Source organism: Carassius auratus, chromosome 9 (genome assembly GCF_003368295.1).
Source record: "Carassius auratus strain Wakin chromosome 9, ASM336829v1, whole genome shotgun sequence".
Lineage (NCBI taxonomy): Eukaryota > Metazoa > Chordata > Actinopteri > Cypriniformes > Cyprinidae > Carassius > Carassius auratus.
In genome coordinates, this window is record NC_039251.1 from 3,026,607 (window position 1) to 3,054,398 (window position 27,792).

Sequence of the window (27,792 nt, forward strand, 5' to 3'; positions counted from 1 at the left end):
GCTTGAGACTATAAATAAATTAGATTCATAATAAAATTATAGCCATAGGTTAATGTCGAGAGCTACAATTGTAATTTGTAAATAATAAAATGTATTCATTTACTTTTTATTTGATTAAAGTTCTGTGTTTACCCCTATAGTAGGTGTTTTTTCCATCATCATATTTGAGGAAGGGGGGCACAACAATACAATCCTGCTTAGGGCACACATTTGGCCAGCAGCGGAACTGAAAATACATGTCTATAACACTTTGCCTTAAAAAAATCCATTATGTTAAATTTCAAATGTTAAATATTCAGTTAAAAAAAATAAATATCAATATCAAATTCAAAACTGTTTTAAATCCCATATAATATACATTTTTCTTAAATTACACTCGTTTATAACTAAAATGTACACAATTCAAATTCAATCAGTTTTGTCATAAAATAAGTTCAATACAATCCAACTGTTTGCATTTAGGGATGTCAATTTTTGATGATTGATCGTCTTTAAAATTAAAGATCAATTAATAGATAACCTTAATGCTGTGAAATGCATCTGCAGTGGTATTATTATATGTGCAAAAGTCACTCAAAAAAAAAAAAAAAACCTTTCTCACCCGAATTAAAGGGGTTTTAGTCTGAATAAAATGCTAGTAGCAGGACTGTAAAATGAATAGATGTGATTATATAATTTGATAAAATCAAGGTAGCACACCGTTTGCACAAAAGTGTTACAATAAGCCACATTAATAGAAACTCTTTGAAACTCCTTCTGCTCTCTCGGACAAATAAGGATTTCTCACTCTCTGCTGCTCCGTTTTTTTTTTTTTTTATTATTGAACAAACATAGCAGCAAATACAGTTTCATCTACAAAAACAAAAAATAAAATGATTATCAACACTAGACAAAGAGTAAGTAAAGTAAAAAGCACGTAAAATAGATAAAAGTAAAACAAAATAATAACAAAATTAAAAAAAAAATACATTTACAAAATAATAATAATTGAGCCAGGGGTAATATATCCTTTAAATAAATTCAAGAGAGACAGAGATGCCTCGAGTCCCTTTTGTTTACATTATAAAAAAGCATAAATATTATACTTTGTGCATAATGTAACTGATTTTAAAGCTTTGGCATTGTTGGAATAAGATATAGTACTCAAGTAATATTTAAGGTAATTTCAAAAGACAATAAAAATAGGTTTGACAGACAAAAATTTACACTTGGGTACAGAAAACTTGGCTAGAAAAATAAAAAGATTTACAAGAAAATACTTGTCTTTCAGATTTTTGTCAGAGTTATAACAACCAAATAACACATCCTTAAACCCCATAGAAAAATTTACTAATAAGTACGTACGTACAAATTTTTCCCAAAAAGTAGCTACATGAACACAATCCCAAAAAAGGTGAGGTATAGACTCATCTTCCACTCCACAGAAGGAACATAAGGGATCCAACTCTGGAAAATTTTTTTGATAAAAAGATTGACTGGGTAGAATCGATAGCAACTTGAATGATACCTCTTTAACCTTATTAGTGATTAGATATTTGTTGGACAGAGACCACACTTTCTTCCAAGGAATATCATTAAAAGAATTACTCCAATATGATATTATACATGGGACAGTAATAATATCATTCTGAAAAAGTTCTCTAATCTTTCTATTCCTAAGAGAGGGACTAGATAAAAAAACAGATCTTCCCTATTGCTGTCTCACAAGGCTGTAACCAGGAGGTAGAAGAGAGTAAAGAATTGCCTGAGTTTTTCAAAAGTGCAATATATCCACTGGGAACGGCATCCATCACTATGGCAAAGTCTCGTGGGGTGACAGGAATACAATATTTAGTTAAGAATTCAGAATAAGAAAACAAATGACCATTTGGATTTACAAGTTGAGAAACGAATATTTATTTATAAACGAATATTATATGGGATAAAAAGAATATTATTATTAAACCAATCTGAAAAAAAGAGTGTTTTATGTTTGTAACGGATATCATGGTTATTCCATATAAAATACCTGTGGGGGCTAAAATTATGTTTGTAAATCAAGTGCCAGGCCAGAAGTACCTGTTTATGGAAATTTGACAATTTTATGGGTAATTTAGAAATATTATAATTACATACTAACAGAAAGGGAAGACCACCAACTTTAGAAAAAATATAATTGGGAATAGCATTCCATAAGGAATCAGAATCGTTCAAGAACTGCCTCAACCAATTGATCTTAAACGTATTGTTTAAGGAAGCAAAATCAAGAAAGTTAAAACCACCTTGTCTCTGCTGCTCTGTGTTTCACAGAAACCTAGCTGAATGACGTCATACCGGACAGCGCGCTCCATCTGCCGGACTTTCAGCTGTTTAGAGCAGATCAGGACGCAGAATCAACGGAGAAATCGCACGGTGGCGGGACATGCTTTTACATCAATGAACGCTGGTGTAGAGATGTAACTGTGTTAAAGAAGATGTGCTGTCCTGATCTAGAAATGCTGTTTGTCAACTGCAAGCCGTTCTATTCACCGCGGGAGTTTCACTCGTTCATTCTGGTGAGTGTTTACATTCTTCCACAAGCGCACGTGAGCTCAGGGGCAGGGGTGGCCATGGAAATAATCATGGCCACCCCGATCTAGTTTCTTAGATTTTGATCAAAATGACCTCGATCGATCATGGCAAAAAGATTACATTCCGACTGCGAAACTATCGCGACAATTGAATCACTTGTCACTTACAGGCAAATGCGTTATCGTTATCCGTAGCGCGCGTTTCTTTCCAGCATTTGTAAAAAGTCGAGGACTGAGAGAGACGAGGAGTGAAGCTTCGCTTTTGTGCCTGGTTCAACTCGTGTTTGAGCACACAAACAAATCTTTTCAGGTGAGTTATTAAAGTCAGATAAATTATTATTTTAGTTCCGTTCAACTATTTGTGTCTGAAGTTTTATCATTGTCCTGTGCAACAAACAGGTAACGTAAGGAGCAGTTAACTTAGCTAGCTTCATATTAGCCGACTCAGATGCTCAAAACTATGTTTATTTTATCTCTGAATAAATAAATGAATATATAAAGATTTTATATACAGTAAAGTTACTTTTCTATGTAAACACGCTAACGTTAGATGGATGTGAATAACCGTTGCGCTCTCATCATATTTGCATCGTCATGCGCATGACGCAGAGTTCTAGATCTAGATAAAGTCAAGATAAAATTAGGTACCTACAACAAAAACATCTAATCGTTGCTCAACAATAATCCTACATTTTTTTGCCATTTTTCAAACATGTTAATGTTGATATGTTTTGCTTATGTTTTGATTGGTATTGATGTCAGTCAGTCAGTGAAATGTGTGGAAAATGGAGAGAAAGGCAGCAGATATAGCATCCTTCTTCAGGAAGAGTAGCAAGAAGCAGCCAAATGACTCTAAGACACAGGTGAATAATAGGCAGGATGAAAGAGAGAAAGAACAGACTGACACAGAGAGTGAAGGACAAGAATTTACAGAGAGCACAAGCACAAGAGAAATGTTAGGTATCATGACGATATCAAGTGGAAGTCCCTCTTCTCGAGATGAAACATATTTTAATAAAAATAAACACATACATACAAAGGTTACACACTCAAATGTTAGACTGGATTAAAATATAAGAAAATGTACAAGTGATAAGTTTTCTATTTCTGAATTTCAGGATACACAGTTATGATGATCTATATTAAATCTGGACAGCTCAGGATATAAGACCATCACTGAAAATATCACATTGATTTTCTTGGTTTTCAGTGCTGTATAAACATATCAACTATTTTCTTAATGTCCTTTGGATAAAAACGTCTTTTGCTGAATTTGTTCAGTTTCCTTGAAGCTTGTTTCTTCTGTTCATCAACACTGCTCCACACATTACACTTCCATGCATTCATTTAACTTCACATCACTGATTCCTGTAGCGGCTCTTATTCACCATCAGCTGATCCTGAGGAAACTGAACTGACGTCTAAATACTGAGAGTCCTACCCTAAAACACACAGACAGTCAGATATGAGTATGAGACATTACTGCTGTCACATCACATCAGCAGATCCAGCTCAGAAACACACAGTATATTCATATTACAGTCAGAGATATGAATCAGAGTATGTGAGCGGAGCGCGGAGTGGAGCGTGTGATTTTGACTGGAGCGAGGAGCAGATCTTTTAAAAGTCGGAGCGTCGTGGTTTTCACTCGCTCCAAGAGCGCTCCAGCAACGCTCCGTCACGAGAACAATTCATGCCAACAGACCATAATATAACTGGATATTTAGCTAGAAATCACATGTTAAACATATTTAGCTAGCTTGATAGATAAGGATCACTCAAATCAGAAAGAATGTGAAGGCTATGAAGGCTATATGGACATGAGCGGGAAGTTATAGTTCTCAAGGATGTTTGATTCTTCTAAATACTGAATATTTTCAGCTGAAAGCATGACTTAAACACGTAGACTACTACAACACTTAATTATACACACGCAATCGCTTTCTCAATAATGCATTCAAACAAATATAATCTTCAGAATCAGAATCAGAATCAGAATGAGCTTTATTGCCAGGTATGTTTACACATACGAGGAATTTGTTTTCGTGACAGAAGCTCCGCAGTACAACAGAATGACAGCGACAGAACATAAAACACATAATAAAAGAATAAAAAATACAAATAAGTAGATAGTGAATGACAATATACAAATGACAATTGTAGGCAGGTATATTACAAAATGCAGTTATGTATGTACATATATATATTATGTGCAAAATTTAAGTGTATACTAAGTATGTGTGTTAGATAAATAAAGTGTATGTGTGTATATAAATATAAAGTGTAGTGTGTCCGCCGTTATTATCAGCTGTTCATAAGATGGATTGCCTGAGGGAAGAAACTGGTCCTGTGTCTGGTCGTTCTAGTGCTCAGTGCTCTGTAGCGTCGACCAGATGGCAACAGTTCAAAGAGGGAGTGTGCTGGATGTGAGGGGTCCAGAGTGATTTTGACAGCCCTTTTTCTCACTCTGGATAAGTACAGTTCTTGAATAGAAGGGAGGGTTGTACCGATGATTCGCTCAGCAGTTCGGACTACCCTCTGTAGTCTTCTGAGGTCAGATTTAGAAGCTGAGCTGAACCAGACAGTTACTGAAGTGCAGAGGATGGATTCAATGATGGTGGAGTAGAACTGTTTCAGCAGCTCCTGTGGCAGGTTAAACTTCCTCAGTTGGCGGAGGAAGTACAACCTCTGCTGGGCCTTTTTCACAATGGAGTCAATGTGATTGTCCCACTTCAGGTCCTGAGAGATGGTGGTTCCCAGGAACCTGAATGACTCCACTGCAGTCACAGGGCTGTTCATGATGGTGAGTGGGGGGAGTGCAGGGGGTTTCTCCTGAAGTCCACCATCATCTCCACTGTTTTGAGCGTGTTAAGCTCCAGGTTGTTGAGACTGCACCAGACAGCCAGCTCTTTTACCTCCTGTCTGTAAGCAGACTCGTCACCGTCCTGAATGAGGCCGATGAGTGTGGTGTTGTCTGCAAACTTCAGGAGCTTGACAGAGGGGTCCTTAGATGTGCAATCGTTGGTGTACAGGGAGAAGAGCAGTGGGGAGAGAACGCAGCCCTGGGGAGCTCCGGTGCTGATTGTACGGGTGCTGGATGTGTATTTTCCCAGCCTCACTAGCTGCTGCCTGTCTGTCAGGAAGCTGTTGATCCACTGACAGATGGAGGTGGGCACGGAGAGCTGATTTAGTTTGGGCAGGAGGAGGTTTGGGATGATCGTGTTGAAGGCCGAGCTGAAGTCCACAAACAGGATCCTCACATAAGTCCCCGGTCTGTCTAGGTGTTGCAGAACATAATGCAGTCCAATGTTTACTGCATCGTGCACAGACCTGTTTGCTCTGTAGGCAAACTGAAAACCGTTAGAGCCACAGGCCTGTAGTCATTTAGTCCTGTAATTTTGGGTTTCTTAGGGATGGGGATGATGGTGGAACGTTTGAAGCATGAAGGGACTTCGCACAGCTCCAGCGATCTGTTGAAGATCTGTGTGAACATCTGTGTGAAGATGGGGGCCAGCTGGTCAGCACAGGATTTCAGACAGGCTGGTGTAACACAATCTGGGCCTGGTGCTTTTTTCCTTTTCTGCTTCCGGAAGACCTGGGGCACCGCATCCTCGCTGATCTGAATTGCAGGTGCCCCACCTGAGAGGGGGGATGCAGGAGGTGTGAATGGTGAGAGTGCTTGATTGGAGAGGTGTTCAGGATGGGTTGCAGGGGCTGTTAATGGTGTGAACGGTTGTTTGAAGAGGCATTCAGGGCTGCTTGCAGGAGTTGTGAAGGGTGCGAATGGTTGTGTGGGGAGGCGTTCAGGGCAGGTGATGGGTGTTCTTTAAAACCTGCAGTAAAACTCGTTCAGATCGTCTGCCAGTCGTTGATTCTCTACGGTGCTGGGGGGTGGTGTCTTGTAATTGGTGATCTTCTTTAGACTTTTCCACACTGATGCGGAGTCGTTGGAAGTGAACTGAGTCCTTATTTTTTCAGAATAATTCCTCTTTGCCACTTTGATCTCTTTTTCCTGTGTGTATTTAGCCTGTTTATACAAGACATTGTCCCCCTTCACGTAAGCATCTTCTATGGCCTGACGGAGCTGTCTGAGTTTTGCAGTGAACCACGGTTTGTCATTATTGTAAATTAGTTGAGTCTTTGTAGGAATACACATATCCTCACAGAAACTGATATATGAGGTTACGGTCTCTGTGAGTTCATCCAGATCGGTGGCAGCAGCTTCAAAAACACTCCAATCAGTGAGGTCAAAACAAGATTGTAAATCCTGCTCTGCTTCATTAGTAGGGGTGCTCCGATCAGGATTTTTGGGGCCGATCACCGATCCCCGATTGCTGGAAGCTGTATCACCCGATACCGATACTGATCACCGATTACAGGGTCTATTTGAAGCCTTCTATTTATCATGTAGCATAATTTTTTAAACAATATTTAACAACAATGCACATTAAGTATTACAATTAAGAGAAGACAACGCATCATGAATTGACAACTGTGTATTTATTTGGAAGCAACATTTCCAACAAATTAACTTAGCAGCATGTGTTTGGTTATTAGGAACAACTTAGGACTTGACTAATACAACTTTCCTGGAGAATATATAAATAAAATAAGATAAGACATAACATCTGAGTCTTTAAATTTAGCTTTAGGCTACTTTTAAAACTGCAACAAAAAAGGCTATAGCCAAAATATTGTTTTAAGTCAGTCAGACATTGGTTATTGTAAAACACCATTTCAAGGAGCACAGGTAGTAAAGTGCACAGCAACAAAACATTCTAATAACTAACAACTTCCATATCTGTATATCTATAACAGCTTTCTGAGATACTCATTCAGATTTTGTGGGCATTTAGGGAGGTAGAGAGAGGTAGAAAAAGAGAGAGGGGGGATAGAGATTATTAGATTGCCCAAAGCTTACTTCTTAAGCATCAATGGCAGATTTTTCTTTATAAATATAAGCATCTCTGCATTTTTGGCTGACAGCTTGTTCCTCTTCTCATCAATAATATTCCCTGCTGTGCTAAAAAGTCGTTCGCTATCAACACTTGTACACAGTGCACAGAGGTAGGTGCGTGCTGCGGGAAAGCGGCTTTTATTGTTCTGCCAGTAAACAAGTGGCTGTCCACTTTGAGCGATAACTGGCTCTGACAGGTAGAAATTCAATTGCAATGATGCTGAGCTGCTGTTTTCACTGCTACCACATTCCTGATCTCCACCCAACAACTCAGCATACATAGCATGCAAGGAGCCGGTTCGTGGTACTTTCTCTGGGGGTCCGGACCCGCTTGCAGCCAAACTCGCCTCACCATCCTGCTGCTCCAATCCAGTGGCCAGGACATTAGAAAGCAGTCCACGTATCTGGGGCTTGACTGCGTCAGAAAAATATCTGTCTTTGTACCTTTAATTTACAAGAAAACAAAACATTCATTAATTTATTTAAATTGAATTTGAATTTGTCAAAAATCAGAATCAAAAATACTTTAATTATTGGGTTACAGTTGCTCCATGTTAGAAAATAAATATGTAACAGCACAGAGAAATTACAAGAAAAATGGAAAATCTATACTAAGAAAATGTTCTATTATTTAATTTTGAAGGTTATGATTGGCTCTTGCTATGATTAGTCAGCCTAGCATACTCCAAAAAATATGCTTTTTTATTATTATTATTAATCTTATTAATAACTCTTCTAAATGCTCATGTTTACAGCAAATTTAACAGAATTTTAAGGAAATACAAGCCTACCCAAAATAACACAATTACACTATTTCAGTAATAATAGCTTCTTGTATCAATCATTTAGACCAAATATGCCTATTCTTGCTATATGAATTAAGGAGCTTACTAGAATAGTCAAAAATATATATATTTTTATCAGTTATGAATTAAAACGTTTGAAATACTCATTTGCATGCTCTTTAATACGCTCTGATGCGCGCGCGCACACACTCACACAAACAAATGTGTAAAATAAGATTTCTCACCTCGGATCGAGGATTGTAGCAATGCTATACAGGCGCTCACATTCAATGTCACGGAATCTTTTCTGGACCGCTTCCAACAACGTGGCTTTTGAAGTTTTTACACCGTGGTCAGTCTCTGCTGTCTTCTCCAGAAGACGAGTTAAAGCTCTGATGGATGGTATAACATCTGCAGCCGATGCAGTGGATGAGCTGATCTGCTGCGTGAGCTCTTCAAATGGGGTGAGTAGCGAAATCATATTTTCAACTAATTTCCACTGGCTACTGGTGAACATGGAGGGTAAGTCATAGTCGGCTACATAAGCACACAGGGCACGTTTCTGTTCCAGCAGACTCTGCAGCATGTATACAGTACTGTTCCACCTGGTAGGTACATCTTGCTGTAGTCTCTTGATAGGCTGGCCCAGTTGTTTCTGAATACTTTGAAGTCGTGAGTAAGCAAGCGGGGAGTGTTTGAAATGACCGACGATGAGTCTTCCAGAAGCGATTATGTCAGCGATGCTGCGTTGTGACATGACTCCCTCGGTCACAGCGAGCTGGAGTGAATGCGCCATGCACGGCAGGCTGGGTAGATGGGCATCCCTCATGGCCTTTTCCATGTTCTTTGTGTTATCCCTTAGAATAACATGCACTTTTTCCTTCGGGATTCCCCATGCTTGAAACATGTCGCTGAATGCAGCAACAAGAGCCTCTGCGGTGTGTGACCCTGAAAACTTTTGAGAATGTAGAACAACTTTTTGTAGTTCGAAGTTTTGATTAATGAACTGCGCAGTGAGGCTCAACATGGACATGGGGCATACACTCGCACTCCAAATGTCACTAGTGAAACCAATCGATGTTATGTTGTCCTTCATAAGGCTGTCGACATATGTAAACACGGTTTGGTATAACTGCGGCAGGCACACATCAGTGAAATATTTACGCCCTGGCAGAGTGTAACGTGAATCTAAATAGGACATGAGTCGCTGGAACCCTTCGTCTTCCACAACAGACAGAGGCTGGTGATCTAGGCAAATGAATTCCATTATTTTGTCTGATATCTCTTTATGCTTCTTACTGTCCCTGCTGTAGGGTTGCTTTCTTTGAAATGTCTCTGTTACTGACAGCTGAGTGAGTGGCGCTTGAGTTGCCGAACTGTCTCGCTCTCTCTTTGCGCTAGCTAACTTTGAAAACTGCTCATATTCCTTTACGTGACTAACCTTCAAATGTCTGATGAGGTTGGTGGTGTTAAAATGTTTTGCATGCTTTCCGCCTCATGGGATTTGCTTGGTACACACGTTGCAGATTGCTAATGTATTATCTTTTTTCGCACACCACGTAGAATTGCCAGACCGGTGAAGCCATTTTTAGCAGTGCGTAAAAAAATCGTCTCGCGAGTTTTGCGTCATCTGATCGGCTTTTCTGGCTCGGCCTTTATAGAGACGGCCGATCAAACATCCCAAAGCTATTATCGGCCGATTATGATCGGCGACCGATCAATCGGAGCACCCTTATTCATTAGTCCATCTTTTTACAGTCCTTGATACAGGTTTAGCTGATTTTAGTTTCTGCCTGTACGACGGTATAAGATGAACCAGAAGGTGATCAGAACGTCCCAAAGCTGCTCGTGGAACAGAGTGAAATGCATCCTTTATTGGGGTGTAACAGTGATCCAATATAGTACTGTCTCTTGTGGGACAAGTAACATGCTGTCTGTATTTTGGCAGTTCACGGGACAGATTGGCTTTATTAAAGTCCCCGAGAATGATTAAAACAGAGTCCGGGTGTTGTTGTTCTGTCTCTGTGATCTGATCAGCAAGTTTCTGTAAAGCTGAGCTCACATGCGCTTGCGGAGGGATGTAAACACCGAATGAAACTCCCGCGGCTAATAGAACGGCTTGCAGTTAATGAAGAGTGTTTCAAGATTTGAGCAGCACGTCTTCTTTAACACAGTTACATCTGTACACCACCGTTCTTTGATGTAAAAGCATGTCCCGCCGCCGCGCGATTTCCCAGTTGATTCTGATTCGCGATCCGCTCTAAACAGCTGAAAGTCCGGCAGATGGAGCGCGCTGTCCGGTATGGTGTCATTCAGCCAGGATTCCGTGAAACACAGAGCAGCAGAGTGTGTGAAATCCTTATTTGTCCGAGAAAGCAGAAGGAGTTCGTCCGTTTTGTTGGGTAGAGAGCGGAGATTTGCCAGATGGACGCTAGGCAATGGCGTTCGAAATCCGCGCTTCCTGAGTCTGACGAGCGCTCTCGCTCGCTTCCCCCGTCTGCGCATCCTGCAGCGCTTGATCAGCGCCGCCGCTCCTCCGATAACAACGTTCACTAAAACGTCTGAATAATTGAAATCCGGAAAAACATCTTGTGGTGGGTTCTGCCGAATGTTCAGCAGTTCTTCCCTGGTGAAACTGATGGCAGGAATATAACTAAAGACAGGACAAACTAAGAAAAACACAAAAACATATGCAGAGCTCGTCACGGAGGTAGCCATCCTGTATCGGCGCCAGTCGATTGACTTACAGAGCTACTTCATCTGTATCTGATTTTGAATGAGCAGAAATCTGTAGAAGAAATACATTGATCCGTAGTAAAATAACTGGTGAAAACATTTCATCACAAACTAAAATTGCACCGCAAAAAGCAGAAATTATACCTTTTAATGCAGACATATGATATTTGTCATGTGGTAGCGGGCATGTACTGGCCATCGGGACTACCGGGAGATTCCCGGTTGGGCCGCGGTCTGGTTGGGCTGGTGCGTTATGTATTTTGTTTTTAAATCATTATTAATATATTAATAATATAAATATTCGTAAGTATATTGTATAGTCCAATTCCGGCCTTATGTGTCTCTCTCATGAAGCCGCATGATGCTGCGAGACGTGACGTGTTCACTGCTGATTGGCCAATCAGAATCAAGTTCTAGCCTTGAAAAGCGTCCACATTACAACTGTAACGAAATTCAATATGTTAAATAATAAAATATCTAAGCGTAAAGGAAGGGCCGAAAGTTGAGAGAGAGAAAATGACATGCACTTGAGGCAGATGCCACCAAATGTGTCAAGATAAATAAATTATTTGCTGGAAGGCAAAAGACTTAAGTGAAGATGTCAGCATGGAGGGACTTGACTGCTGAGGTGAGACAGAAATGTAATGATACACGGAGGCTACTGCATTGTTTTGTTTCAAAAAGTTAGGATATTCCAGCTGTAATATGCCACCACTCACTGATCTATATAAATTACATTTACAATTCTCAGCTCTCAGGTTCTGTCCATTTTATTACAAAATTCAGACAATATCGTTTTGGCGTTAGAAAATGTGACGTGACAGATCACTTTCCGATCATCTGTTACTTTCTGTTTAAAGATACAGCACAACTTCCCTAAATGTATATATGCCTCATAAATAATATAGATCAATCATTCATCAGTCAAAATGGCAGGAGAACAATTATGTCACAGAATGTTACATTTACCTCAAGAAAGCCATTTAAAAACCATAGCAGGTTAGTTGAGAAATAGCCACAAGAAAGGAGTTTTTTGCTTAATATGTGCACTATAGTACATATTTATTATATTTTCAACTGTCATTAAATAATAGTTATTATAATGAAAACTGCATTATATTTATAACTAGTTATTTTTAACCTTTAATAAAACCAGCTGATGCTCTATGTCTCTGTAAATTTATAGCATTTATGTGAGATACATTATTTCAATTTGTAATCAATTGAGAAAAAAATCCCTTAAAGTGCCAGGCAGAAGCCTTATACCTACTGTCGGTCTGTGTCATTAATGTGAACAAAAGACAGAGAGAAATAACTCACTGCTCTTGACTAACAGCTTTAACAAGGATATGTATGTATGTATGTATGTGTATATGCATATGTATGTGTGTGTGTGTGTTAAGTGAAGTATTTTACACTTTATTATGCAATATCTGTACCTGCAAACGTTGCTATTTATGATAATTCTTTCTTATTTTATTACTGACTGTTCACTTGTCTTCATTAATGTTTGAACTTAATAGTTAGTCTTTTATTGTGGTATTGAAATTGAAATTGTGAAATGAGATTGCAGTTTATTTACAAAGAAAACAATAGCAATTTCATTTTTATTTATGTATTTATTTTTGGCAGGGCAAGTACAGTTTTGAACCCTTACCTCGAGCTCTGCATTTGAACATATAAGCCAGTCTACTTCAAGGATTTTTAAAGGCCTTTGATTATGTTAGGAAAAATTTAAAATAAATCACTGCACAATGTTCTTTGTCTCAATTACTATTTTATTTTATTGTAGATCAGTGGTCTTTATAAATCACGTTTGCAGTAGATCAGTGGTCTTAATACTAGCCTACTATAAGCAGCCCACCAGTCCGAGGTAATTTGTTTAAATTAATATATTATATATATATATATATATATATATATATATATATATATATATATATAAAAAGTGTTATGTTGCAGCACATGAAATAGTTACAGCAGAAAGTGTGTACCCTAAGCATTAATATTTCTATTAGAATAATAAAAAGCACATTAAATAAGACCTTTAGATATTTAAAATAAAGCCTGATAAAACCATTTGCATTTTCTTTGTTCATTATTTTTTAATAGTTTTTTCTTGGTTTTGATAGTAATACATTCTAATCAGTCATTTTACATGCAGATTAATGTATTTATAGACATGTAGTGTGTGTGTGTGTGTGTGTGTGTGTGTGTGTGTGTGTGTGTGTGTGTGTTTACATGCATAGTGGGCCGGTCTGGATAAAGTCAAGGGCTGATTTTTTTGTCCCAAAGTTTGCACACTAGTGTTCCAGTAAACCACTTTAAGTCTCTCCATGTGTTTATTTATTTATTGTTTAATATAGGTTATGAACAGAAGTTGAAGTGTGTAATTTCACACATACTGAAATACTTTATGGGGGAACTATGGGGGAAGTCTATGGGGGAAGTCGTGGCCTAATGGTTAGAGGGTTGGACTCCCAATCGAAGGGTTGTGGGTTCTAGTCTCGGGCCGGACGGAATTGTGGGTGGGGGGAGTGCATGAACAGCTCTCTCTCCACCTTCAATACCACGACTTAGGTGCCCTTGAGCAAGGCATCGAACCCCCAAATGCTCCCCGGGCGCCGCAGCATAAATGGCTGCCCACTGCTCCGGGTGTGTGCTCACAGTGTGTGTGTGTGTGTTTACTGCTCTGTGTGTGTGCATTTCGGATGGGTTAAATGCAGAGCACAAATTCTGAGTATGGGTCACCATACTTGGCTGAATGTCACTTCACTTTCACTTTTTCACTTTAGACGTGGAGTGAAGGTGGAGCGGTGTTTCTGATATCAGTGAGTGTGGAGTGGAGCGGAGCGGAGTGATAATTAAATGATCGGAGCGCGGAGGAGAAATTGTTGACGCTCCACTCCGCTCACATACTCTGATCTGATGAACAACTGATCATAGATTAATAACAGTGAATGATCAACAACTCTCTCTTTATCATTTACACACAGAGACACTGGAGGAGATGAACATATTCATATATTCATAGATCATCACAGAATTAAACAGTTTAAAGAACAGAAACTAAAGTGGAGCTGAATTATTATCTTATATTCTCCAAATATGTCTGTTACTAAACTTTGGCCATTTTAAAAGATTTAAATAATAATATACTCACAGCAGTATAATGTCTCCAGTTTATAATGTGGATCATCTTTCAGATCAGAGAGTAACTTCACTTCTGATGGTCCTAGATTATTCAGAGTCAGATTCAGGTATCTCAGGTGTGAGGGGTTTGATCTCAGAGCTGAAGCCAGAGCAGAACAACCTTCATCTGTGACGCCACAATCACTCAACCTGTAGAGAACAATGACACAGTGTTAATTGTAGTTGAAGTGTGTGTAGTTTGTTATTGACTCTGGTCTCAGAGCAGGAGAGGAGATATAATGACAAGCATTGCCACAAACTGCTGCTGATAGACTGAGATTTCTGCATGTTGATGCTCAATGCTGCTGTTTGAAACTGTCATGTGCTTCAGGACTGAACAGACACACAGAGCTGAATGTGAGATATTGTTTCATAGTGATATAAGCACAGATCTGTCTGGAGAAACTCTAATTATGATTTACAGTTTACCTAAAAATGAAGGGTTCTGTTCAACCCTCTTGAGTCGGTTAACGCTTATACGCGTTATGAGTCACTTTCTCCTGATAACCCCGAAAAGAACTTAAATCTACTCTTACCACAACCGGGGGGAGTACTCTGGGTTCGGGCCACATCCCAAGCTCGGAGCCCTCCACCCGGACAGCACGCCAAACACACATAACTTTACTGAATTAATATATGTAGATGTGAACTTGTGAAATTGTTTAAAAGGGAAAAGAGTACTTTAAATGTGAAATTACAACTGCCAGTAGCTGGCAGCGAGTCACTGTTAATAAGTGAGTCATTGCGATTGAACCGAATCATTTAAACTGTTGATTCATTCAGGAACGAATCACTTTCATGTTGCTCAGAGATGCAAAACAGTGCTGTGTTTGTAATGATTTTTGTTTTTAGAAATAGAGCAGAAACAGGGAATATGTTGTCTAAAACATAAGTCTCTTGATATTAACTTCTTGTTTATTGAACTGTTGTATAAAATCATTATCACAATTGTAATTATTTGCTGACTTTTGGAGAAAAACGTCACTCTTCATGCGATAGTAACCATTTGAAATTATATAAATTATGTAGATCTATTCATTTTCTGCCCCATATCTTGAAAAATGTTATAGTTCTAAATTTGCAGTGAAAGAGCACATTATAAATGCGTATGCGCACTAGTCTAGACCATCACGTGATGTATGCGCACACTCTGTGTATTGATTGGACGGGGGATGGCAAAGGGCAGCTACTCTGGTGGAGCAAATATCTGCAAATCTTTCTTGGTGGCTTTTTTTTTCACTTAAACTATTGTGAATTTACATTCTGCATTTAAATTAATAGTGCCTACCACAAACCATCCTAGGGCTGGCCAGAGTTTATACAGTGGTGGTCCGTGGATGGGAGGGTGAACGGCTGACTACACAGTTCATGGGAATTAATTGTGTATTTCCCTCACAATTGTCACAAAAAACTCACTATACTTTCTGTCTGGTCTCTCTGCGCATTGATTTGTGAGATCATGAGGCACATTTTTTTCCCCTCACTGCTGCACGAGTCTGCGTGAGAATATGGGGGTGTGAGAGCGTGAGAATTGGGTCAATTGCGTGAGTCTCACCCTGAATGTGTGAGAGTTGGCAGCTTTGTATATGGGGCAGTCGTGGTCTAATGGTCAGAGAGTCTGACTTGTGACCCACAGACAGGGATGTACTGGTCATCAGGAGTAAAGTGATCAACAACACAAGTGTCTTGATCCATTCAGATGTGACACAGAATTGTGTTTTACAGTCTTGTGATATGAGAACATTAAAGCTTCTGTAGTGATGCTGGCTGAAAACACACACCACAATCTAAACTTCATGACGAGGTCAATTAGAAAATGACAAAACATAGACTTGTAAATTCATCACCATAGTAATTTAACTTGCAGTTATTAACACTGTACAATAGAGATGTATTTATTATAAATAACTTAAATATTAAATATTACCAGTAAATAAGTTCTTAATGGATAGTTCACCCAAAAATTAAAATTTTCATTTTCTCAACATTGTGTCCTTTCAAACCTGTTTGAATTTCTTTCTTCTGTGGAATATAAAAGAAGATAATTTCAGAAATTCAAGAAGTTTTTGTCCATACAGAAATCAAGGGTAACCAAAATGGTTTGGTCACGTTCTACAAAATATCTGTTGTGTTCTACAGAAGAAACTAAGTCATACAGGTTTGTAATGACATGAGGGTGAGGAAATGATGACAGAAATTATTTATCAATAGATTTCCTGCATTCTAGCTCAAAATCAATGCTTTAATGTCAAGTGCATTTCTATGTGACACTAATGCATTAGGTTTGTTATATTCGCCATGAATTCAGTAATATCTAGTATTATTATAATTATTCAAATATTTAGTAATATATTTGAGTGATCTTACCCCAGTTTCTCCAGTTTACAGCGAGGATCCTCCAGTACAGCACAGAGACGTTTCACTCCCAAATCTCTTATTTTATTCCAAGACAGACTCAGTCCTCTCAGGTGTGAGGGGTTTGATCTCAGAGCTGAAGTCAGAGCAGAACAACCTTCATCTGTGACGCCACAATCTCTCAACCTGTAGAGAACAATGACACACTCTTCACTCTCTCAGATCAGATCAGTTTAGCTGTGAATCCATTAGTAAAGAGAAACAACAAATCAATGTGTGATGAATCATAGGACTGAGATTTAAAATGTAAAAGAAAAAAAAAAAACATGATCATAAATCATTTAAAGCCTCATTCAAAATAATATGAAAATTCTTTATTACTCTGTCAGGATTTTTTACCAAATAAAGGCATGTGATTGGAAACATTACAATTATTAATGATTTTGAAATAAATTGTAACCAGTGTTGGGAGTAACAGATTACAATAACATATTACTTTTAGCTGTAACACAGTAGTGTAAGGCATTACTTATCAATTTTCAGTAATATTTCACTCCGTACATGTTCAGTAACGGTTTACAACACACTTTTAACCCAAAATTGGATTGTTCAAAGAGAAGAGAAAAGAATAAAACAGCAAGAGCGCGAGACATGAACGAATCAAAGATGCAGAAAATTAGTTCCATTTCCTGTTTGTGGTCAGTCAATAGCTGCGTGTGGTGTCCACGTTTGGAAATAAAGACTAAACGTCAGCTTCTGATATATTTGTTTAGTGATGTTTTTTCATTCATCTCTCTCTCGCTGGTGTAACTCTGTATTGTGTGACGTAGTCCAGTGAAGGTGTGTTTAGGACGGGGTTTACAGGAGTGTGTGAGGATACTGTCATGACACAGAATGATCTCGTCCTCTGTGCTCGAGGTCCGAGGCTATTAGCTCCGTCCGGCTCGCTGTTAGCCTCGGCTCACACTGGACAGTGGAAAAGAGGCTAATGAGTGAAGATAGCAGAAGACTGTACATTCACGAGATGGATGTGTGCGCATCTTGTCATTTTACAATTGTATATGGCATTAGAGTTTACATATAGTCCTGTTGAGTCTAATATGAATAGACCCAAGCAATCAACAGATATTGCCAGATAATCTCTTTACCTCTACCATACTTGTACCAGACTTGGATCGTTTGTGATTCTGGCTGTCATCCTGTCTTGTGTTGTCTTGATCCTTCACTTTGTCGATTATAAGCTCTATTGTTAGTAGTCTGGATCGCCCACAGTCATTATGTTACTCCTCTACTGGAGCTAAAATACTCTGCAGTACATTTTGACATTTCAGAACGTTAACTTCTATTTCTGTAGTTATTTTGGTGAAAGTAACTCAAAAGTAATACTGGAGTCATGTAACGCATTACAATTCCGGGACAGTAATATTGTAATGGAAGGAATTACTTTTAAATGACAGTAACAAGTAATCTATAATGTTTTACAGTTTGGAAGTAATTTGCACAACACTGCTTGTAACGCTCGGCCTAAAATAAGCTGGCTACACAAATAAACTTTTCGGTTACCTCTTAATAGTGGGGTTTGAAGGAATACAGGAACTATAAATAACCACCGCAATAAAGAATGAAGGCCAACCCAGCGTGTATTATACAAGAAGACAGAAGAGAAAAAAATACTAGATATACACAATATATACAATAAATGTAGTGAGGGTGAGTGAGTAATGTCCTTGGAAGTCCAATGTTGTGTGTGTGTGCGAGTGAGTGTGCGAGTGTGTGTGTGTGTGTGTGTGTGTGTTCGGCTCATCATCACCGGTCCGGGAGCACGTTGAGAAGAGCGAAGTCCTGTGAGGAAGTCCTCGGTAAAATAATCCAATGGCGGCGGTTACTTCCACGACCACGAGGAAGCAACTCAAAGTCACAGCAAAATACAGCAGCAGTGGCGCAGCCAGGGGAGGGGCCATGGGGCCACTGGCCCCTCCTGAAAACTGATTGGCCCCCCAGTGTGCCCCCACCCTTATACTTGTCTGTCACTCACAAATTCAAATCATAATCTTTCAGTTTAGTAAATAACTCATGATTGCGTCGCGATGCTTCTCAACGAGGAACAAGAATAGCGAGCTGCTGTTTTCCAACGAAAAAAAGCACACGGTATGTTGATCTATTTTAAATAGTTTATGTTTTTCGATTAGCGAGTTGTTGCAGTGCAAGAAGTGTTTGGTACTAACGTTAACGTCTTTCGGTGTTAGAAAGACCAGGTTCAATGACGATGTTATCTCCTAGAGCAGACCAAGATGCTAATCATTATATTTACTATGCTCCTCTGATGCTGAATGTAAAAGGGGTTTACTGCGTTACGATTTACTTATTTTTCGTCTGAACGCGCCGATATAGGCAACAACGCTATTTAAAGCAATGGTTTAAAAAAAGTATAATTGCAATTCTAATAAAGTCATTATTGAAATAAATTCAGTTGGCGTTCTAAATCACCATGGTGCTCCGCGATTGCTGTCTGCACCCTGGAATTCTCTCTCTCTAGCACTCTCTCCCTCCCTTCACAGAAGTTATTGACAAAACGTAATTTGATGACACCCAGAAACATTCTCAAATTAAAAAAATCATACATAAATATTTAATGCATGATTAAATAGCTAAATAAATAACTAATACTACAATTCAGAATTTATATAAATAAGGCTATTATATATATATATATATATATATATATATATATATATATATATATATATATATATATATATATATATATATATATATATATATATTATAAGGCTATTATAAATAAATTATATTATTATTATTATTTGTGAGTTGTACACTATTCATACATTGGATTATTTTATTTATCACAGTTTTTCTTTCACTTTTGTAAAGTGAAAAGTTAATACAAATTGTATTTGTTTTGATTTAGAGCAGTGAATAACTGCTATTAAAATATAATAGGGTATCTATCACTGTTTATTACTGATTTTAAAGGTTACTGAACTCTTGAAATGATTTGGATATACAGTTCAAACAACACAAGATGGGGCCCTCTGTATTAATCGTGGCCCCTCTTGTGCCCCCCAGTTGAAAAAAATCCTAGAATCGCCCCTGTACAACAGGTAATAAGGATCAGGCGATCGATCGCTAAATCCTAAAGTGAGCACATAGAGTAACGCTCTTGAACGCCGCTAACCGGCTTCTTTTATCATATTACTCAGCTGATCCAGGTGACGTCACGTGGATTCCCGCGTCATGAGCGAACTCTCGCGAGAAGAAACAGAGTCCACAGTTCTCAACGGGGAATACAAACAAAGAAACATAAATAACAGCTGTGCCACATCAACAATCAGATTAAGATTTAATCAACAGCTTTATAAACGTATACCTCTTATGTGGCAGAGCTACAAACTATCTTCTGCTCATCAAGGCTGAATTTAATTAATATAAAGTAAAATAAAATAAATATTGTGAAATATTATTACAAATACAAGAAAAGTTTTCAATTTTAATATAAAATATGATGTTATTCATGTGATTCTGCAAAGCAGAATGTTCTTCATTATTATTCCAGTATTCAGTGTCACATGATCTTTTAGAAATCATTACAATTTATTTTAATCTCAAGAAACATTTCTGATTATTATCAATGTTGAACATTTTGCTACTTCATATTTTGTGTGGAAATGATGATGCACTTTATTTTTTGATAAATATAAAGTTTAATGAACAGCATTTATTTGCATTTATCAATATATTGTTTTTAACATTGATAATAATCAGAAATGTTTCTTGAGAAGAAAATCTGAATGATTTCTGAATGATTGTGTGACACTAAACTTCTTTGTAAACAACAACAGATTTATAAATGTTTCTAATGATGAATGTTGTGTTCCCAAATGCAAATTAAAGCGTCTCAAACCAAGTGCAGCACTAACAGTGAATCAAACCCAGAAACAGTACAGTAACAGCAGACATGGAGCGCGTCACACTACAGTCTATACAAACTCTGACACGAAAATCACATCCCTGCAAATAGTCTGTCTTATATTAACTCACACTATTCATTTCACAGCTGAGCTTTATATTGATCTGTATTAATGTACAGAGTAGTGGTGTGTGTGTGTGTGTGTGAGAGAGAGAGAGAGAGAGAGAGAGAGAGAGAGAGAGTGTGTGAGTGAGTGAGTGTGTGTGTGTGTGTGTGTGTGTTTCTCCATCACTCAAGGATATCAGAACCTGAGATCTCCTACACTGAGATATTATTCATACTTGCAGATAGTACTCACACCTCAATGTACTGCAGTGCTTTAAAAAACAGTAGGTAATAACATATTCTTTCTCTGATTCTGTTGATTATAAACAGATGGTGTCTTCTAGTGTCCTTCCTTGTGTCTCTTCCTAAAGCCCCCTACACCTGCTCCTAATCACACTGAAGCTGCTGATCAGTAAAGCTGTTCTTGAAGCTGCAGGAAGAGACTCAAGCTTCTGAGTTTGGGAACAATATGAGCTGCATGTGATTGATTCTCCAGAACATCTGATCAACACGAGGACACCACATATATATTTAATTATACACATGTTAGATGTGTTATTTCCATGTTTTGAATATTTTCTTATGTTTTCTTTAATATAACTCTCTGAGCTCATATACACTGGAGTAAATGAGAAGAAATGCAGATTTGAACTCGGGTCGGTCTCCTCAAAAGCCCACTGTTCTTACTCTCTCACTTATCTGACTGGTTTCTTTAGTAATTTTGTCTGCCAACAGTCAAGCCTTTGCTAACAAAATGAGCTATTAGCACTTAGTGTAACAGAATCCATTTAAAGGTGTTGCTAATGCAGAAACAGCTTTAACATGAACACAGAAGTCCACACATGAACAAGAAACAAAGACACACAATGTTTTACTTTCTGTATCTCTGTCTCTTGATACAACTATTGTGTTTTCTGGCTTTCTGGCTGATTTGTTTTTCACTTCACAAATATTTACAGTGTGTCATATATAATCTTACCGCAGTTTCTCCAGTTTACAGTGAGGATCCTTCAGTCCAGCACAGAGAAGCTTCAGTCCTGAATCTCTTATTTTATTCCCAGTCAGATCCAGTTCTCTCAGGTGTGAGGGGTTTGATCTCAGAGCTGAAGCCAGAGTAGAACAACCTTCATCTGTGACGTCACAATCTCTCAACCTGTAGAGAACAATGACACACTCTTCACTCTCTCAGATCAGATCAGTTTAGCAGTGAATCCATTAGTAAAGAGAAAGAACAAACACAAATCACAAATAAACATGTTTGATGGATCACTGGACTGAGATCTAAAATGTCACAGAACAAAAACAGTCTGATTTAAGATAAATAATATTACTTTGTTACACAAGAGTAGTCTAAAGGGTTCATGATCTTTTGACATAAGAGGACAATGTACTATAAAAACATCCTGTAAGTTTCAGAACACAAAACTGAGTCGCTGCTTTTATTGAAGGCAGTCTGACGAAACAACAGCTTGGGTAATGATCAGCTTGACAACATTATAAGTGGATCTCAGAGAACAGGGTTTTTCCTACATTGAACATTTTTTGGCGGCCGCCAAAAACTATTTTTTTTGTCCCGCCAAAGCCATATTTGATCTGTAATTGGGTTTTGTGAGTGAAGCAGGCTACTGACGGAGTGACGGAGAGAACGGGCACCGCGCCCCTCCCCCGCGCGGACACTCTCTTTCTTCAGTTCTGTCTTTGTTCTCTCCTCGCATCAAAATCAACTGATCCTAAGGTCGGAAGACCGAATCCATGTTTCACGTGGTGCATTTGGAAAATATTTTTGGCTGAATTACCGCTGGGTGTGAATTGCAGTCAAAAAAAAGTTGCCTTATCTTCTCTTACAACTTGTGACAAGCATTCCGCACACGCAGCTGACATAACTTTAAATAAACGCAAAAAAAATCATGAAATGAGAAAGTAAGTGTGCTTACCCCCATTTAGCAAGAGTATAATAGTAAAGTATAGGCCTAAGACAATGTGCAGTTAATTACCTATAACCATTTAGTTTAATGTTAGACTGGAGTGAGATGAAACTAGATGAAAGCACAAAGATAGCTGTTGCTAGCTAGCTGCTAATTTTATATGGTAAGAAATAACACTTTTACACCTTGTTAACGTTACGAGCACAAAGAAAGCTGTTGCTAGCTGCTAATTTTATTCAATTTTATATGGTAAAAAATAACAATATTTCACCTTTTTAACGCTACGTTTTCAGTTGATATGATTATGGGACCGTGGTTCAATTTAAATTTGACAAAGCATCTGTAATATGGTTTGCTATATATAGCACGTAAAACAAACTGGGTTCAACTATGTTTCTATAGATGGATGCACATTCTGGATTCCCAGACATTAAAACAATAGTGAGAAAAGAGCCAAAGGACACAAGCTCACGTGCGCAGTGAGAAGAATTGTGCATGTGCTCCGCGCAAACCCGCGCCTCAGAACGCACGCAAATATTAAGATCTCTCTGAAGTAGCTATTGCATTTAAATGGACAAATTCACACAAAAAATTGTCAAAATGCCGTCTTATCCTACAGCAGACATAGCCAGCTGAACGTATGCCTGTTGTATCAGTGCATTCTCTTAAAGTGACAGTCTTTATATAAATCAAACAGCAACAACAAATAAATCACTCACTGTTCTTGATTAAAAAGCTTTTATAACTTTAATAAAGAACAATCTTTAATTTATACAGTCCAATATGCAATGCTGTTTTACATTTGATTACTTTATTCAATTTCTGTATCTAAAAACTTATGCTAGACCTGTCCAAAAAAAAATGTAATCACTGTTTGTATCTTTAATCTATTGTATTTATTTGTGCTGTTGCTTGTAGTAGAATAACTTTTAAAAAAAAATTATTAGAAAGTATAGTTTTTCCATAAACATAGCACATACCGAACTGTTCCCGAAAACCGTGACTCTAAAACCGTGAAACAAACCGTACCGTTGAACCGTGCCACCCCTAGTTTCTTTGTATTTATTTTAAATTTAACATGTATTGTCAATATTGGGCTTGTGGATCATGTAGGTACCAGTGTTAATTTTGACAAAAAATTTTTTAATTCTTTTTAATTTTAGTCAAGTTTTAGTCATCTGATTTGTTTTAATTTTAGTCTTATATTAGTCGACTAAAATTGCTTGGTATTTTAGTCGACCATCAATAAAAGAAAAATAAAGTTAGGTCCAGGACTTTAAAGCTTACAGCTGAGCTGAACAAGGAGTGCATACATTTAAAGTAAATGGGTGGATAAAAAAAGTAACAAGATTTTATAAGGTATTCATTTGTCTAGCAATATTGTATGTTTTAAATACTACAATACTGCTAGATTAGTATGTATAATGATAGGATGTGAACATTCACGTTTCACATGACTAATATAGAAATATTTGTGATATTGTCAACAAGTAGAACATTATAAAATATACTAAACATTAGTATTCATCAAATATATGTATCATAATATTACGTATTAGTATTGTGCTCTCATCTAACTTGAAGAAGGGGCTATTTTAAAGTACTTTTCAGTTCGTAATATTTAATGCTACAACATCTACAACATCTTCGTCGTCAAACGTGTAGTGAGCTGTGGATATTTTGTCGCTCTTTTAGACATCACCTCTTCGAATGCTGTCTTCCCGGGAGCTCATTTAAAAACTGAAAACCTTCGCTTCACGTCTCAATAAGTCAGGCTCGGATTGGTTCTCTTCTCTCATGCAGTCTCGCCTATTCCGTTTTGCCGGTTCTTTTGTTCATTCCTCGAATCTCTCCCGTCTGCTGATTTGATTTTCGTCACAGTCTATTTTCGTCTCGTCCTTTATTCGTTGACGATAATGTCAATCAATTTAGTCATAGTTTTAGTCTCCATCAGTGCCTTATTTTTTAGTTTTCGTTTAGTTTTCGTCCGCAAAAATATATTCGTGACGAAAATAATGACGAAAATATTTAGTCAACGAAATTAACACTGGTAGGTACTAGGGTACTCTTTGCTGTGTGTGGATGACCATGTCGGCCAGCCACCACCGAAGACCAATTCTGACCCAGGAAAAACCCCTTTAGAATGGTACACAATAAAAAACTGAGGCAGTTTATATTTCCTTTAAAAATGACAATTACTTTAATTCCTTTTTTAAAATAATATATGAATAAATAAATGATTTATTCATATGCCACTTCCCTGTCTATGAATCTAAAAGTGTCACTGATTTGATATAAAACACGTCTAAATGCTGACCACTTAACTCTGGACAACATCTGCAGCACTGAAGATTTATGAGCTTTAACTGTGATTTTCTTTATGTATTAACAGTGAAGTGATTGTTCTCAGTGATACTTACTGAACTGATCTGGATTCTTTAATCACAGGCAGCAGCTTCTGAAGAACTTTCATATTTTCAGCTTTATCTTTTCCTTCAACAAATTTATCAAGATGAAACTGATTCAGTTCCTCTTCTGATGTCAACAACACAAAAACTACAGCTGACCACTGAGATGAAGAGAGATTGACTTCCTTTATTCTTCCAGATTCCAGATACTGTTGTATTTCCTTCACTAGTGAACGATCACCCAGTTCATTCAGACAGTGGAACAGATTGATTGATTTCTCTGGAGAGTCAATGGTCCTAATCTTCTTCTTGATGAACTCAACTGTTTCCTCATTGCTGTCAGAGCTGCTTCTTTTTAGTGTCATTATTTGTTGTAGGAGAATCTGATGAGACTCCACTGACAAACCCAGAAGGAACCGCAGGAAAAGATCAAGATGTCCATTTTTACTCTGAAGAGCCTCTTTCACCGCTCTCTGATGCAGCTCAGATAATGAAACATGTTCTGATGAACTGAGTTGAAACTGTTTCTTCACTTTAGACCACAAACTCTGGTCAAACACATTTCTGTTGTGGTTTGTCCAGGAGAGGTGCACATATAGAGCTGCTAGATGTTCCTGAATGCTCAGATGAACAAAGCAGAAGACTTTCCCCTGATACAAGCCCAACTCCTCTCTGAAGATCTGAGTGCACAATCCTGAGTACACTGATGCTTCTGTCACATCAATGCCACACTCTCTCAGGTCTTCCTCATAGAAGATCAGGTTTCCTTTCACTAGCTGCTCAAAAGCCACTTTCCCCAGTTTGAGGATCATGTCTTGATCTGTCACCTTCTTCTCATAGTCCTTCTCATGTTTGATGTTGGTCTGAAGGATCAGGAAGTGTGTGTACATCTGAGTGAGAGTCTTGGGAATCTCTCCTCTCTCTGCTCGACTCAACATCTTCTCCAGAACAGCGGCTGAGATCCAGCAGAACACTGGGATGTGGCACATGATGTAGAGGCTCCTTGATGACTTCAGGTGTGAGATGATCCTGTCGGCCAGACTCTGATCACTGATTCTCTTCCTGAAGTATTCCTCCTTCTGTGGCTCATTGAAGCCTCGTACCTCTGTCACTCGATGGACACACTCAGAGGGGATGAGATCAGCTGCTGCTGGTCTGGAGGTGATCCAGATGAGAGCAGAAGGAAGCAGATTCCCCACAATGAGGTTCATCAGCAACTCGTCCACTGAGGCTGGTTCAGATATATTACACAGTTTCACTTTACTCTTAAAATCCAGAGACAGACGACACTCATCCAGACCATCAAAGATGAACAACACTTTATATTCATCACTGGATATTTCCATTTCTTTAGTTTCAGGGAAAAAGACATGAAGAAGATCTGAAAGACTGAGTGTTTTGTCCTTCATCAGGTTGATTTCTCTGAAAGGAAGTGGAAATATGAACTGGACGTCCTGATTCTCTTTCCCTTCAGTCCAGTCCAGGATCAGCTTCTGCACAGAGACTGTTTTTCCGATGCCAGCGACTCCCTTTGTCAGCACAGTTCTGATGGCTTTGTCTTGTCCAGGTAAAGGTCTAAAGATGTCACTGCATTTGATGGCTGTGTCCTCTGTTGCTGCTCTCCTGGATTGTGTCTCAATCTGTCTCACCTCATGTTCATTACTGATCTCTCCACTCTCACTCTCTGTGATGTAGAGCTCTGTGTAGATCTCATTCAGGAGTGTTGGGTTTCTCTGTGTTGCTGTTCCCTCATACAGATGCTCAAACTTCTTCAGCAGATTTGATCTAAACCTGTTGAGGACTTCACGCCTGGAAAATTAACATACTGCATTAATAAATAAGCTAATGAGCACAGTGTATTGTATGTGTTCTGTATCATAATCAAATATTCGTTTACAGAAAAATCAGACCTGAGATCAGTCTTTGTATCTTCACTCTTATAATCTAATGACTCTTTCATAGACACATCACTCCTCACAGACACACAGCTGGACTCTGCTTCTGATCTCTTCTGATGAACCGAACTATAACAAAAAAAGATTTAATCCTTTATGATTATAATTATTCTAAAGTCTGTTTTATCCAATAAATAAATAAATAAAATCTATTTTTATTAAAATCTTAATTTTAATTTAAAATCCTTGTAAATCCTTGATACTTGTAAATGTGTACGAATATGCATGTGTTTTTAATCAATGTGTTTTTTCCAATGTTATTTCTACACCATGTTTACCATTTCTAAAGATTATTATCACATTTTCATTGCGCTCCTGAAGTTTGTTAATGTAGGACCTCGTGTGCTCATTGTGTCGAGTGTCTGTGTGTATTGAGTGTGTTTCTGACTCACATAAAACAGTTCAATCATCACCAGACGATTATCCTCACCTGGGGTCAGAGGTCACTGCTTCATCATTGAGTTTAGGAGGATCACGCATGGATCTGTCACTCTTCAGAGACACACAGCTGTGATCAGGAGATGAAGATCTCTGACTGCAGATCCTGAGAAAACACACAGAAATATCACACTCTTTTGCTGTAAACAGTGATGATGACAGAAAGTGAGTGTCTGCAGCATCAGTCAGATGTGACGCCAAAACACATTTACATCATGATCATCTGATCCGGACGCCTTCTCCACATGTGTGAATGGTTTGCCAGCAGAAGACAGTTTGTCTTCCACTAATAAACAAACTCTTAGCAATGCTGTGAGGTTTTCTGACCCGCACTCTCAGTCATACAGTCATGAAACCGAGCAGCTTGTGTGTGAGCAAATCGAGCCTAAAGCCGAGTTCAGACTGCACGATTTTCAAAGAAGTCAGGTCACTGTTCTTTTCACACTGCATGACTATGTT

At 38.2% G+C, this 27,792-nt stretch overlaps 4 protein-coding genes across 7 annotated transcripts in view; 2 read left to right on the forward strand and 2 right to left on the reverse strand.

The window, feature by feature from the left end:
- The window catches only part of LOC113109173 (NACHT, LRR and PYD domains-containing protein 12-like), a 1,059,377-nt gene that overhangs the window by 626,718 nt on the left and 404,867 nt on the right, over positions 1-27,792 (forward strand).
- LOC113109178 (NACHT, LRR and PYD domains-containing protein 12-like) overlaps positions 1-27,792 on the forward strand; it is a 365,574-nt gene that overhangs the window by 152,260 nt on the left and 185,522 nt on the right. The window lies entirely within an intron of this gene.
- The window catches only part of LOC113109181 (NACHT, LRR and PYD domains-containing protein 3-like), a 113,894-nt gene continuing 89,642 nt past the window's right edge, over positions 3,541-27,792 (reverse strand). Inside the window, exons 4-10 of the mRNA XM_026272821.1 lie at positions 27,326-27,439; positions 26,851-26,964; positions 24,953-26,749; positions 21,587-21,760; positions 16,587-16,760; positions 14,191-14,369; positions 3,541-3,991 (exon numbers count right to left, since the gene is read on the reverse strand). Coding sequence (XP_026128606.1) covers positions 3,987-3,991; positions 14,191-14,369; positions 16,587-16,760; positions 21,587-21,760; positions 24,953-26,749; positions 26,851-26,964; positions 27,326-27,439 — 2,557 coding nt within the window. The 3' untranslated portion in view covers positions 3,541-3,986. The remainder of the gene's footprint in view (positions 3,992-14,190; positions 14,370-16,586; positions 16,761-21,586; positions 21,761-24,952; positions 26,750-26,850; positions 26,965-27,325; positions 27,440-27,792) is intronic.
- On the reverse strand, positions 6,828-10,109 carry LOC113109195 (zinc finger BED domain-containing protein 4-like). The gene is made up of 2 exons (XM_026272846.1): positions 8,537-10,109; positions 6,828-7,950 (listed from the first exon to the last, which is right to left on the reverse strand). The coding sequence occupies exons 1-2, from the start codon at positions 9,556-9,558 to the stop codon at positions 7,467-7,469; spliced, it is 1,506 nt and encodes a 501-aa protein (XP_026128631.1). The 5' UTR covers positions 9,559-10,109; the 3' UTR covers positions 6,828-7,466.

Coding starts and splice junctions, on each gene's coding strand:
- LOC113109195 (XM_026272846.1), bottom strand. CDS start 9,558: ATGGAATTCATTTGCCTAGATCACCAGCCTCTGTCTGTTGTGGAAGAC. Junction 7,951..8,536: donor GCTACAATCCTCGATCCGAG/GTGAGAAATCTT, acceptor TGTAAATTAAAG/GTACAAAGACAGATATTTTT.